The 14,848-nt window shown below is 45.0% G+C and overlaps 1 protein-coding gene across 6 annotated transcripts in view; it reads right to left on the bottom strand.

Annotated features, from left to right (window-relative positions):
- SYK (spleen associated tyrosine kinase) overlaps window positions 1-14,848 on the bottom strand; it is an 86,890-nt gene that overhangs the window by 27,150 nt on the left and 44,892 nt on the right. For 4 of the 6 annotated variants that reach the window (XM_019713872.3, XM_019713871.3, XM_019713873.3 and 1 more), the window contains 4 exons: window positions 7,848-7,986; window positions 4,637-4,718; window positions 4,202-4,251; window positions 2,475-2,543 (listed from right to left, as the gene is read on the bottom strand). In XM_019713872.3, coding sequence (XP_019569431.1) covers window positions 2,475-2,543; window positions 4,202-4,251; window positions 4,637-4,718; window positions 7,848-7,986 — 340 coding nt within the window. The remainder of the gene's footprint in view (window positions 1-2,474; window positions 2,544-4,201; window positions 4,252-4,636; window positions 4,719-7,847; window positions 7,987-14,848) is intronic. The other 2 variants (XM_074330198.2, XM_019713875.3) reach the window with 1 other exon arrangement.

Genomic DNA, 14,848 nt, shown 5'->3' with positions numbered 1-14,848 from the left:
CTAGCCTGAACTACAATACTGTTATTGAATCAAACCGTGATCTTGGTACTGCTAGGGAGGAATTTTACAGCTGCAGTTAAAATCCCTAAGTAGTTCATTTAAAATGGCGAGATTATCCTGGGTGGGCCTGGCTTAATCAGTCAAGAGCCCTTAGAAGAGGGTGGAGGCTTTCCCAAGAGAGCAAAAGGTGTGGGGGTGGGGGCACAACTGACCCCTGGCTGTGGGTGACAGCTGCAATTGTGCCTGAGAAGTTCCATCCTGGTCGTCCCTTCCTGCCGGTCTGCCCTACAGCCATCAGACTTACTTAGCCAGCCCCTACAACTGGGTAGGCCAAGTTCTTGTGTTAAATCTACATGTGCGTGTGTAGCGGGTACCTGTACATAGATGTGTGTAGGTATAAATATGTAGTGCATATGTATGTTATATATGTACCTACGTGTGTGTGTGGGTGTGTCTGTTTTATACATAAATCTCTGACTGCTCACACTCCCCTGGTTGAACCCTGAATGATACACTTGGAAACCACAGAATTGAGATAAATGTGGAATCCCGTGTCTACTCTGTTCACACTGAAACTGCTCGTTGCTGGGACTGCACCTGGCCTGGGGGCGGTGTGTCGGAACACGGACTTTGGCCTTCATAAAGAGACTGATGAATACACACGGGTGGGAACCAGGGTTGTGGCCCACTTCCACAGGGCCTCCTCCGTGGCTCCAGGCAGACCCTGTGAGTGGAGCGGCCAAGAAAGCCTGTGAGTGAGGGGTCCTGGGGCTGCTGAGGGGGCGCCAGGCATGTGGCGTGTCCTGTCCTGAGTCATTCTAGGAAGCTTCGTCAATGCAGCCTCTGCTTGAGGACCTAGCACCTTGGGTTTCACTGCCACACCAAGGTGGTGAAGTCACTAATTGGAACTGAATTTGTAATCATAACCTTGCAAACACGATTCATGGCTGAAAAGCACCCTGACTCTGAATACATTTTTGAGTCACCTCAGTTGATGGGACACCATCTGGCCTATTTACCACTGGACTATGGTCCTGTGAGGTGCCACCCTGGCAACCCAGCGGAACCCTATCCTGGGAGATAAAGGGTGAATGCCAATAGGGATCGCAGGCCAGGTGGGCCAGAAGGTGGCAGCCGTGGAGAATTTTGTGTTGGATCATGGAGAACGTTGATGTGTTCAGGTCAAAGCCTCAATCACCTGCTGGCCCTGGCCTGGAAACAAACACCAGGTTGTAGGGCAAAAGGGACACTGACTTAGAGAATGTAGCACCTTGACAACCTGGTCCTCAACGCCTAAGATGCCACCCCTGGCATGCGCAGTCCTCACTGTCGCCCCCAAAAACAACGCTCCATCCTAGCTGTCATTTCCATGGGCTGATGCACACTGACTGGGAATATGACATCAAATAGTTATTCCATTCAGGTTTATCACGTAACTTTCCCCTCACACAGTATTTAAACTCGCTTCTCTATGGTATATATTCTGTGGGCAACAAGACTGAGAATGTCTTCAGTATGACTGCCCACTAGGAAAATTTATACTCAATAAAATCTCATGGCTTTCATGCTTTGTAATTTCTGTTTCTCATAAGTACTTTAGGCAATCTGCTTCATGAGCTGATGCCCAATGATATGCTGACATGTTTGGAAAAATACCAACTGATATGAAAATGGAAAGAATTATTAATAAAAAAATCAATTTTATACCACCAACGATAAAGGTAGAAAAGGGACAAAAGCAATTACATAGATGTATACATTATACAGATGTATGTATTTTTTAAGGGAGGTGATTCATTATAAATAAGTCATTAAAAAAGAGCTTTATATTTCCCTCCTAATTCAGTAATACAGCAAAATATAAAAATGCTTCCTGTGTCAACCTTCCTGCCTCATAAACATAAATGGTGTTTCTAATCCTCAAATTCCTGTCTCTATAAATATTATATTTAAAGTTCTGTTTGGGAACCTATAGCCATCATGAAGTTGTTGAGGCACTTGATACCTATGAAATAAACAACCTTAAGCCCTCACTGTGCAGTACCCACAACACTTTGGTGTTTCTTCCATCACCATGTGATTTATATCATCAATTACCATAATACTGCAACCTATGAGTATGGTAACTCAAAAGTAACTTGGCTCACTTCGAAAAGATTTTCCAATATGAGAATTAGCTCCCACCTATCATACTGACCCAAATGAATTTCAGGCACACACGTGAGCAGAGAAAACACACGCACAGTGATACACTTTGCAGCAAAGTGACAAGGACCCACATGGAAAGCACAGTGTGTACCCGGGTGGGCTGCCCATGAGGCTACACACGGCACAGAGATGTGAGGCCATAGCAGTAGGCGGGCGGGTCAGGGCAGCGCACACGAGGGCAGCCAGAGGGGGTGGCGGCGTGGGCGCTGAGTGCGGGTCAGTCCTACCACTTAGTCAAGGACAGCAAGTAGGGGACGCTTTAGCACCTTTCTGGGGCCAGGCCTTGGGAAGGAGTATGATTTGATTCTGGAGATTATTCCACCCGCTGACCAACTCTAGAAACCATAACGGCAAAGAGGAACAGTAAATGTTTCAGAAAGCAAATACAGGCTACAGTACATGACATGCTATTTTAACTTGCTTTATAATTACACTGCCAGCCCCTCCAGTTCCTGCCGATGTGACTCCCAATGGGCAACACCTGACCGTGAGGAAGGCCTCAAGAAAAGCCAAGTACCTGAGCAGGAGGATCTGGAAAATTATTTTCCACGAAAGGCTATAGAATTAGAGTTGTTACATTATATAGCCTATGTTTCACAGATCATTATTAAATTTCAAACTCAAGGAAAATCATCCTAAAGAAACTAAAAGTAAATCTGACTGCCCAATTTTGTTACTCCTTTGGGGTGCTGGTTCCACAGCATTTGTGGAAATCCATAGAGTTGGACACTTAGGGCGTGTGCATTTTTTCATGTATGTATCTCATCAGTCAATAAAAAGTTTTCCCAAATATCTAACTTCTTGAAGCCATTGCGTGATATATGGCTAAATATAGGGCTTGATATTCTTTTAGGAGTTCTCCATGCTCATCTGTCTTAGAGGAAAATGGATGTCTTACGGAATATACATGTGAAAGGAGAGTCACCAGGCCTATGAGCCATGTAAAGAGTGAAATAAAATGACTCCTTAAAGGTGCTCTACTTTAGATGTTGATCCTAAAATTCACTAGTATTTTAGCAAATTCCAGGTCTCCCAATCTGGAGACGAGTGCTGCCCCCAGAGAGCCTCCCAGTTTCGTCACAGCACAGATTCCAAGCAGTTACTAGTTCCCACTGGGTGCAGAAAGTCCATGCTGGATGTTTTTTTTTAAGGGCTAATAGGCAAAAAGTGAGGTGTACAGCAGACTGCTCACGATGGGGGAATTTTTACACTTCACAGATGGCATTAAAGGGAATCAAAGGTCCACAATGAGGTCTCCAAAAAGGAATAGGAAACCAGTTCGTGCTTTGAGTATGAATTTATGTGTCAGCTCATAAGTCTGGAGGGAGAAAAGAGGCAGAAATCTCTCTCTTTAGGTACATCAGGTATGTTTCAGGCAAACTCACGTGGAGAAGTCTGGATAGGCCACATTCTCACCTCCTACTGATGTTGGGGGGCGGGGTGTGTGTGAGTGTGGGTTCTGGCCAAGTACCCAACTCTGTCCTTCTCTAGGGCTTCTCTCTGATGCCATCAAGCACTTCCCAAGCCTTTCCCTGCTAAGCTATTGTCAAACCAACTCTTCTGGAAAGGGCAAATCTTCTAATAACAATGTCCTGGTTGATTTAACCCAAAGGATTGGGCAGACAATGTCACTGAGACACCTTACATACCAGACTGGTTATACCGACTGTGTGTGGTCACATCAACCGTGCCCACATGTCCGCATAGATGGTTCAAGACTGAGCCTGAACAATATGCTACCATTTCCCAAATCTGCCAGGAGGCACATTTCTGATTAACGTTGGGTTTCGTGATCATTGTGCTTACTGTTAGCAAATGGAGGGAATTTAATTTACCAAAGAAATTAACTTGGCTAGCTTAGAACTGAAAACAGGCTGATTCTAGCTGACACCAGCCTAAACAACAATTACCACTACTCCTGTTAGCCAAAACATGCTTTCATTATGTTAATACACACTGCGTCACCTTCACTGGTATTTCTAGTAACACTTACCGGATGATTGGCACTTGGAAGTTGTGGACGAGCTCCAAAATTAATACTTCCTGGTGAGAAACAACATGGACGATTATGCCACAGCACTGAAAACCACCCATTTACCCTCTCCCCTCTGCAGATCAATCAACGTGACTGTAAAATACTGCTGCTTGAAAAGTAGAAACATGTTCTGCATACATTTCTTTTTATTCTCTTTCACTCAACTTTCTCATTCATGCAATTAGAGCTAATTAGTTTTTTAAAGTTAAAGTTACTGGCTATATTTTGATTAATGATATGTGCAAACTGGAGCAATCTGACATTTTTAATCAATCAGTAAAAATAAAGCATCATCCCACCTGAATTTGCAACAGGCCAAACCTAAAACGAGACTGACTGTTACCAGATTATTATCATCTAAAAGACTGAGACTCCAACATCTTAGTGACTCACCAGTTTGTCCGCCAATTTTTTGACATGGAACTGTAAGAACTCTTAACAAACCATCTGGTTTATAAGAATAATGCTCAACTAGCTGAAAGAGAAGAAAGGAAACAAGTTGCAATAAATAACGGAGGCAGGAAATAGAATCCTACTTGGAGCAGTGGACTCCCACTTCAAACTTTAAAGTGGTTCAAGGACAATCCTGAACCACAAGGACAACCCTTAACTTCCTTGGGTCACCTGCCTGCTCCATCCTCATGCTTCTCTCCTCCCGTCTTCAGACACAGGACAGTACATGCGGCCTTCCCTTTGGGACCCTACTTTACTCATCTCTCTCTCCTCGATCTCTATCTCTATCTCTCTGTTGTTCTCTTTCTTTTTTGATAGTAAATTGCACTTACAGCATTTGTTTATATTTTCCTACATCTGTGTTATATTATGAAAATGAACTCAGCATGCTAATATTCATTCAGTCATTCAGTCAGGCATTCAACAAACATTTTGCTTCACTAGGCCCTAAAAGACAACAAAGGTAAACTAAGGTGAATAACACATACTTCCTGCCCTCGAAGTGCTTACTGTCTTGGTGGAAAGACAGATAAATAGTGAGTAATGCTGTTAACAGTCCTGTGGGCAAAGATTTTGGAGGGGCCAAGCCATTCAGCCCAAAAGCTTCAGAGAGAAGGTGATATAGGAGTCGGAACATGGGGAAAGGCGACCTTTTGGAAAATGGCCTTATGTTGACAGGACATGGACATCCTTGGCTAATCGCTCCCAGAAAACTGTGAATCATGATGTCTTATTTCTACATTTAAAACAAATCAATGACAAGTAGATTTATTTATATCAAAATTATATAAGAAGACAGTCTTAGTATGCCACATTTTCTTTTGTCACACAGATATTTCCTCTTGAGACAACCTAAAATCTTCCTATGTGATATCTCGTCGGTTTATCGGTAACATTTCCAGTACCAAAACTTACCTACTTGGGGGAATGTTTGTTGAATGAATATATTTTACCCTTCAGATAACAAACTTAAAAAAAAATTAGTTATTGTGATAACAACACAACAACACAACATGAGATCTACCCTCTTAACAAATGTTTCAGTCTGACCAGTCCTAACATGCTATTGAAATGGGCACCGAAGCTCTCCCTGTTCTGTTAAATGAAATAATAGTATATTCTCAGGCTAATAGTATTGAGGTTCCTAAAACATGAGATGAGACATCCCATCCATCTTTCCAGTGTCATTCTAATATCTCCTTTGATGCTTGTCTTTTCAGACAATCTACTCCATAAGGGTGGGCGTACTTGTAGGGATTTCCCTCTTGGGCAGGGGTCTGCAAGCTTTTTTCTGTAAAGGGACAGATAGTGATATTTTAGGCTATTTCAGGCCACATACCATTTCTGTTGTATGGTCCTTTATTTATTTCAAACAACCTTTTAAAGTGTCAAAACTTCTTCAAGGACTATACAAAAACATAATGGGGCCAGATTTGATCTATGGGTTTGCTAACTCCTGCACCAAAGTAAGGAATACAAGAGTAGTATAGCAATTAACAACCCTCAGAAACATAGTACTAGACTCCTGGGTGAGGGTAGGGCACAGAGGTACCCTATGCTGCTACATTGCTGTCAGAAAAATCCATGAAATCATGCTGGTAAAAATGGAAGATACTGCTGGCAATTTTGGTGCTCCTTCTTAAATGCTGTTGCTAGAAAATATACAATGGGAAGGATTTAATTAGGGCTGAATACTATGATATCCTGGAGAAATCAATAAATCTAAGACAGAGTCCTGGAAAAGAACTTCCCAGCGATTAGAGATGGTTAGCACTACAGTGAGCACACAGACTCTGACTGTGAGTGGACTCAGGAAGAAAATGGTCACTTGGGAGAAGCCGGATGGCTGCGCACTGGTGAGGGAGCCCAGGGCCTTCAAGCCTTTCAATGCACCATCAATGTGTCATGTACAAGTTGAGAGAGTTAGATGGGAAATTAATTCCAGATGGAAGCATTCTCTACTCATCTCTCTGATTTGCAGTGGGCTACCTGATAGGCTAACTGCTCTTTCAAATCGATACTATTAAAATAAAGCAAAGCCTCTGGTTGATAATGAGCCATATGCTAATGATCTATGAATCAAACAACAAGGTCAGTGTTATAATTGATATGAATAATATGACAATACCTGGCGGTCAGAAAAGAAGCATTTCTTGTTCCAACTACAGCATTAGAAACCAAAATACATTAGGTGGAGATTACTCTAAGTGCATTAAAGGTAACGAGGATCCCTGACCTCAGTTTTTTAAAAGATGAGATTTTAAGTTGGGACCTTTCCTTGGTGTTACCACACGTAAGGTTCCTGGCCAGGCCCTCACCCACAAAAGAAAAACATAGCTGTTGCTCTTGGAGTAGCAGAGTCCCTTTGTTTTCTCCATCTCTGCCCCACTACAGTGAATAGCATCCTTCACTAAAATGATGTCATTTCTTCAGGTAGCTGTGCTTTAAAATGAAGACAAGCTAGTTATGCCCACAACAGCCACATGGAAAACAGCAGTGAGAACTGGTTTAGTGCTCCTTGTGCCTAAGTAACACCCAAATTGTGAGCTGTTTCGGGTTCACTAACAGTTGGGTCAAGAATAAACACTTTTCAGATAAGGGTGGAACAATCCTGTTCAGGTGGTGGCCGGAAGCATGGGAAGTGCTGCCTTACTTTCTAAGTTGCCTTAATTTCAATGGAGACGCATTTTGCAGCAAGAATGGCACCTGGCATTTTATATTCAACGAGGTCTCTCACAGTAGAAAGAACAGTCGGGTCGGCCACATCCATGCCTCCTTCCCAGCCATCCACATCTTTACTTTGTGTATATTTGTCAGAAAGGTTGCTCTGGTTCCAGTTAGAATGCTTTAGAGAGAAATGTTTTCTAGTCCTCAATGCAGAGTCCCTGTTGAACTCTGAACACAGCCCTGAGCAGACACTGCCCTAAGGTGCCAAGTACTGACTGGCTCTGGAGAAACTACAGAAACTTCTGGAGCCTCATTAACCTGATGACTCTAGGTAAGCACTTTGCAAACTTGGCCACTGGTACGCAGTGGCACCTGGAGGTTGAAGGGTAGGCTCTGGCTAGGAAGGTCTCGGGCAGAGTCCCAGGCGGTGACTCTAATGGGTCCCAGGGGTCCTGTCCCCCTCATTTCCCAGGGCACTGTGTACCTGCCAGAGCGTGTCGAACTTCTTGCCGTCGGGGATGGAGAGCTTGCCCGTCTTGTCCTTGTCGATGCGGTAGTGGAGGACCTTGCCCTCGTGCAGCAGGCACAGGGCGTAGGACCCGTTGTTGTCCCTGGCCCTGATCCTGGAAGACAGGAAGGTCCTGTCACCCCCACTGCTACCCTCTTGCAGGAAGCAGTGCCCTGACAGGGCAGCCGGCAGCAGCATCCCCACCTCAGCATCAAGAGCTTTGCCCACCATGCCCAGGGAGGCCCCACTCATAGCTCAGTGATGCCAAGGGCTCGTGACAAGGAGATTCTGTGGCCCGGGGCTGGGCTGCAGCCAAAACCTAGAGGGTCGTGCCCCAGGTGGGCATCAGGAGAGGCCGAGGTTCACTTGGATCAGCAGCGCTGCTCAGGGCACCAGCAGGTGAGACCCACAGGACCCCAGAGCTGGGCAGGGGGTCTGCGGAGCCGCCTGACTCACCTCCTCTCTTCACTGAGGTCAGAGACCAGAGGGGGCTTCACCCCCACCCAGCCCAGGGGCGAGGGGTGGGGGTGTTGATGGGCTTTCTAACAAGGAGCCTCTGGCCCACAGATGGAGGGGTGGAAGGGCCCCGACACCCAGGGCCCTCTTCACTCCCTCACACTCTCCCTTCTGCAGGGAGAGGAAGGCAGGGCTGCGATTTAAAATGTTGGTCCACAGGATACAGTTAGAAGTCACCAGGAGAAGAAAATGTCATCCACTGTGGGGCGGGAGGGGCAGGGGAAATGAGCGTGGTGCTGGGCTGAGCTGACCACCCAGTGCTGCTTCCACATCCTGGCGGGTCAGGGGGCACCGCCCCTCCCCTTATCCAGGGGAATGAGACCTGTGAGCCCCAAAACAAGCAGAGAACGTGCCACTACAATGCACCAGAGGGGGCCTTCTGCCTACGGGGAGGAGGAGGCCTCCTGGGGCAGCTGGGGGCTGCAAAGGCAGCGAGGGGGTCCAACCCCTGCCCCAACCAGCTGCTTAGTCATCCCCACCCTCAGCCCACTGTCTCCTTCCAGCAGCTTGAGCCTTTCAGATCATGAGGTCTGAGAGAGGCTGAGACCCAGTGGTCCTAGAAAATGGTCCAGACCTGACATTTTCTAAAATGAGGGAACTTAAGCCCCAAATGGTAAGAATGTGCCTCAATGCACTATGTTCGGGGAAGAGTTCAAAAGTGCCAAGATGCCAGGGGCTTCTGGGTTTTGGGGACATTTCTGATGCCACCTCCCAGTTGCAAGAGGTCTCTCACACGAGATGGGTTTGGAAACAGATGTGGTCTTACTTTCCTGTCCTCGGTCTTGTAGATCCATCTCAAAAAGCTAACCCGACACTTGAGAGCTGAGCTGTGTTGTGTGAGGTGGGAACTTTGTTTTAAAAATAAATTTCTTTTCAAGTCATGCTAAGCTGTGCATGATGGATGGGCTCCCTCCACGCCCCACTGACCAGAGCGGCAGGTGCAGGTGGAGGGACACATGCGGGCCCTCCTTGGCCTCGCTGGGGCCGATTCTGAAAGCTCTGTACCGTGATAACAGCTCCTCTGTCCCAACCCACGCAGGTGGCCAGCACCCTGAGGCATAAGCTCCACTTCTCGGTCCCCAGCCCATTAAGGCCAGTTGGTTGCTGCCAAACTACGAACCAACCACACAGAAAAGGTAAAATATTTTTATAGGTGGAAGAACTGAATGTATTTTATAATGTGAGACGGGGGGCTGATTATATTGTTTATTATATAAGCATTAGTGGCAAACAAATAGGATAGTTTGGAGGTATCAAAACCTGTATAAATTCTTAATAAAAAGCATTAAGAATGTATGCAGGGTCCTATGAAAGGTGACCTCAGGAGCACGATGTCCACAGGCCATTCCAAAATATCATTCTCCTTGATTCAGAGTCCTTCACAACTTTGATCTCAGAGTCCCAGAAACAGTAAATGGGATCTGAACTCTGGTTTTCCAGCGTGTGTCCAATCTCTACCACTCCATCTGGCCTTATGCCCCGCTTCACCTTTTCTTGTTGCAACTGAGACAGATCACAGATTGCCTAGGGGGATGGTGCCATCACCTCCTTAGGAATCTGGGAAATGCAAATTAACACCACAATGGAAGTAGCATGACACACTCCAACTGGCAAACATCAAAAAGACTCATACTACTACGTGTTGCTGAGAAAGGGGCCATAGGCTCCCTGGTATACTGCCAATGGGAGTGGGATTCTAACCATTCTGGAAACCAATTTGGAATTTTCTACTGAGATCGAATGTATTCACCCTTTGTGAGTCAGCAATCCACTTCTAGGTGTACAAAATTTGTGCACTCTGCACCTGGAAGGTATGCTGGGGTGTTTAGAGCCACTTTATCAGTGATTAGCAAATACTGTAAACGACCTGCCTGTTCACTGACTGAAGACTGAGGAAATAAACTGTGGGGTGCTCTACAATGGACTCTCACAGCACAAACTACGGACAAGCAGCACCAATACAAAGCACAGAGAACTTTCACAAGCACAAAGCCTACATACAAAGTTCCCAAATAGGCAGAGGCAAAAGGTTTTGTTCAGAAGTATACACTAGGTTTTAGGTGGTAAAACTAATAATAAAAAAAAAAGTTAGAAGAAGAAGAAACTGAAGGCATGCATGCTGGACACAAGAGTCCAGGAAGTGGTATCCTCTAGCAGGGCGGGGTGTGAGGAAGGGAACTTCTGCAATGCTGGTGTTTAACTTCTTGACTCTGGTGGTGTCTGCTTGTTAATATTCATTAAGGTGCACACATAGAGTGATGCATTCTTTTGTGTGTTTCATATTTCATAATAAAAATAGTATAAAAAGAGACCCGGTGCCGAGGGGAAAGAGAGCATCCTTGCTTTTAGACAAGCGATTTCTGCAAAGGCACACACTACTTTGAGGCTCCCCAGAGAAAAGATCCTGGAGGAGTCTCTTCCGGAGCTCCAGCCAGACAGCCTGGGCCAGCCCTCAGGACAGCGGCGGCGACAGCAACCCTGTGAGCACACTAAGCACTCATCTCAGGACGACAGGCACAGGGACAGGCTGTGGACATGAAGCCTAGCAGCCCTCCAGGCAGCTGGCAGGAAACGAGGGCAGAGGAGGGAAACCCACAGGCCCAGCAGCTGTAGGTGGCAAAGACCAGAGACTTGGTGACACTAACGGCCAGTAACTGTGAGGTGTCTGCTAGGTGCAGGTAGATCCTGGGTGAGACAATTTTTAATCTAAAATATGGGAAGTACTGGTTTGGAAGCTGAAGCACCTCCTTCTCTTGGCCCACCTGTTCTCAGGGAAGCACCTCTCTGCCCCATACACCCACCAGGTTGTCACACAGGCGCCCCAATTGGGGAGGGGCAAAGGTTCATCTTCTGACTCCTCTCAGGGCTGCTGCCTTCCAACCTCAGGGTCAGTGGCTGCAGGCATTGTTCACAGAAGTCCTAGAATACTTTTTCCCAATGGGTTTCTTGGAAAAGGCAAGCTCACAACACATTTGTGTTTTGCTATTACAGAGTATGGGATTTCAGTGCTTTGAGTTGGAGCTAGGCTGCGAAGTTGTCTTAACTGGCCTTAACACTGTCTTGATGGCATGTGGCATGGCGACTCTCCTTGGAGGGAGGGCAGGAGAACCACCCTCCTCCAAGGAGGACAGCCTTGGCCTCTGTGATGAGCAGGCCTTCCCCCTCACAGATATCAAAACACTTGGCAAAGGTCAGATGGGGAGAGTGTTGGTTTTGCGAGGAGAGGCTGAACCCCTATGCCCTCCTGGGTCAGAGAATGTGTGGTGGTGATGCCTAGACACGGGCAGGGAAGTGAGGACTCAGTAGGTGTTGGGTCCCTCGAGACAGCCCCCTCCCACAAGATCCCGGGAGACTGCACTGTGTCTGCTGCAGACAGAGCAGAACAGCTGGGGCATATCCTAGACCACCAGGCATTCTCATTCTCCTATGCATTTTTTCCCATGGCAGAGAAGAGCGTGGCTGGCTAGAGGGGAAGGAGGGCACCTAGTATGGGCCACATGCAGATGATGAATAGTCACTGTGGCTGGGGCAGGCCATACAGAGAGACAAGAAGGGCGCCCACGGCCAGCATTCACTCTTCCATCCAGGCCTGATGCTGTATCAGGTGGTCAGATATTGCCACATGGGGCTTAATAGCAGCTTCTCAAGAGACTGAGAGCTGGGGAGCAGGGAAGGAGAGTATGTGGGAGTGACATGCCAGACAGTGTGCATGCTGATATAGGGACAAGAGCCCCCTAATTCAGCAGAAGTGCCAGCCCTAATGACCCATGAAAGACAAAAGAAAATGCAATGGCTGGGTGCTTTTGCCTGGCACTATAGCAAAATTTAGGCACATGTGCATTCCACACAAACAATGAAAGCAGGATCATTGCAGAACCCACATCCAAATCTGGGGCCACACCAAGCTTCTTTGCCATATTTGCCTCTTTAAAGATTGTATCACAAATTCCCCTCTCCCTTTCCCTGTGCTCTAGTTCATGAGATGGAACTAGGTCATGCTTCGTCTGTGAGCTTCATGGGGACCTTGATCAGCCCAGTGAACTCACATTGACATTAGTCACAACCCCCTTTGAACTTTTTACTTCAGATTGGTTGTGACTATTTCTGCTAACCTGTGGCCACAGAACCACACATGTCAAATAAAGTTGTGTGTTTTGATCAATGATGGCAGCACATGAAAGTGCTAATAGAACTTAGCTTTTATTGTTACATGAGGCTCAAGACAGCCACATGCAGTCTCATTCATCAATGAGCAAAGGTAAAATTTTTTCTAAATCCACATTTGCTTTTGAAATTTATGTATATAAAGTGAGTTGAAACTTGAATAGAGACTAGTAAATAGCAAATAAGAGCAAAAAATGTGAGTATTGATACTGCAAAAAATGCAGTATCAGCACTGCAGTGGACAGTGGGACAACATCCTGGGCCAGCAGCAAGGCAGACAGATGAACCTGAGATTCCCACCCTAAAGCAAGGACTTGTGAAGAAGAAAACTTCTTCAGCTTTGGAGGACAGCATTCCCAATGTAGGATGCTCCGGATTCCCACAGATGAATATCAATCAAATATAGCTTAAAAAGATCACCCAAAATATAAAAAGCATGAGTTGCAACAGAAGGAGTAGGAACAGAAAGAGGGCAGGAGAGATTGACACGTATATCCCCAAGAAATGTAATCATTGGATATGGAATATTCATTAACTATGTATGAAATGTTCAAAGAAACAAAAGGTGGAATCTCAAAATCTAGTAAGCAATCAGATACTCTCAAAAAATTCTCAGGAATATTTGAAACAACAATGACAACAAACTGAACTGCTAGAAATGAAAAAAAAATGTAATTGGTAGGGGGAAAATCAGTGAATGAGTTTAACACCAATTAGACACAGATGAAGCAAAAATTAGTGAACTGGAAGACCAATCTAAAGATATTACCATAGTGTAGCATACAGAGAAAAGGCTATAGAAAATAAGAAAGAATGTAGAGGATGAATTGATGATGTCTAAAATATATTTAATATGACCCTCTGAAAGAATAAATGGTAATAAAAGGATAGTAACATTTAAAGAAAAAAATAGCTGAGTATTTTCTAGAACTGGATGAAATAAAATAATCCGTGGTTGTAGGAAGCACAGATACCTGATCACCAGTGGCTTAGATTTATACACATTACCTTGTTCATCTCCAAAACAACTCAGATAAAATACGAGTTTCCCCATTTTTTCATTGGGTAAACTGAAGTAGGAGAAATGAATTAAGTTGTCTAAGTCACAGAGCTATTAGTGGCTGGGCTTGTCTGACTTCATGGCCTGAGTTTTTGTTACTATCTCAATTAATTTTCTACAAATAGAAGCAGTTTTAAGGTTAACTGTATCTCAACCAGCAAAATAATACAGCATCTGAGGTGTGTTGTAGGAACATTCCCTAGTACATAGGGTAGAGACCCTCCAATGAACTCTGAAAATCCCAAATGATCACTGTTTTTAATCTAGCTTAGGTAGATATCAGGCATCTCCAATAGGCTCAAATGGGGTCCCCAAACCAGCAGCATCAGAATCACCTGGGAACTTGTAAACACAAACTGTTCAGCCATAACCCAGACCTAGTGAGTTAAAAACTCATGGCTGGGGTGACCCAGCAATCTGTGCTTTTAACCAGTATAAATATGTACATGTTTTTTTTTTTTTTAAACACACAGTATAACTATGTATGAAATGTTCAAAGAAACAAAACGTGGAATCTCAAAAACTAGTAATCAATCAGATACTCTCAAAAATTCTCAGGAATATTTGAAACAACGAACTGCTAGAAATAAAAAAATGTAATTGGTAGGGGAAAGAAAAATCAGTGAATGAGTTTAACATGAATTAGATACAGATGAAGCAAAAATTAGTGAACTGGAAGACCAATCTAAAGATATTACCGCAAGATAGCTACAAGGCCCAGAGAAGGTTGATAACCAGTGCTTATATCATCTTCTCTGGACCTTGTAACTATCTTGTGGAATCCAACTTAAGGTATAGCTTTCATTCTTCTTCCTTTATGCTAATTTACATTTGTTCCTTGCTCATAGGGAATACAAGTGTGTATTCTTATTAGCTATCTCAATGCCTCTGAGAAATGTGCCATACTGTGAATACTTTTTTTAAAGGCTACCTTACACTGAGTTGCACTTGCACTTAAAAAGATTACTAATACCTATTTCCAAACCAAGCCATCCACCTGCAATCCAGTCCACCTGGTGGGGCATGGGGAGAGGGAGGGGTAGGACACTGATGAAAGGTATTGTTCTAATATTCAGGGGTGACAGGTATGTCCCCTGGTGTCCCTGAGCCAGGTCCACCCTGGACAAGGACCATGTGGTTCTGATTTGCACAGCCCTGATTCTGGGTAGACACAACGCTTTTCCTTAGAGAGTCACTGTCACTGAATTTTCTATTCTCCAGTTGTGTAGTTGTGTAC

This window comes from Rhinolophus sinicus, chromosome 16 (genome assembly GCF_057876585.1).
Source record: "Rhinolophus sinicus isolate RSI-liver-muscle chromosome 16, RSI-T2T, whole genome shotgun sequence".
Lineage (NCBI taxonomy): Eukaryota > Metazoa > Chordata > Mammalia > Chiroptera > Rhinolophidae > Rhinolophus > Rhinolophus sinicus.
Note: the sequence above shows the minus strand (reverse complement) of the source record. Positions and strands in the feature narration are given on the sequence as shown.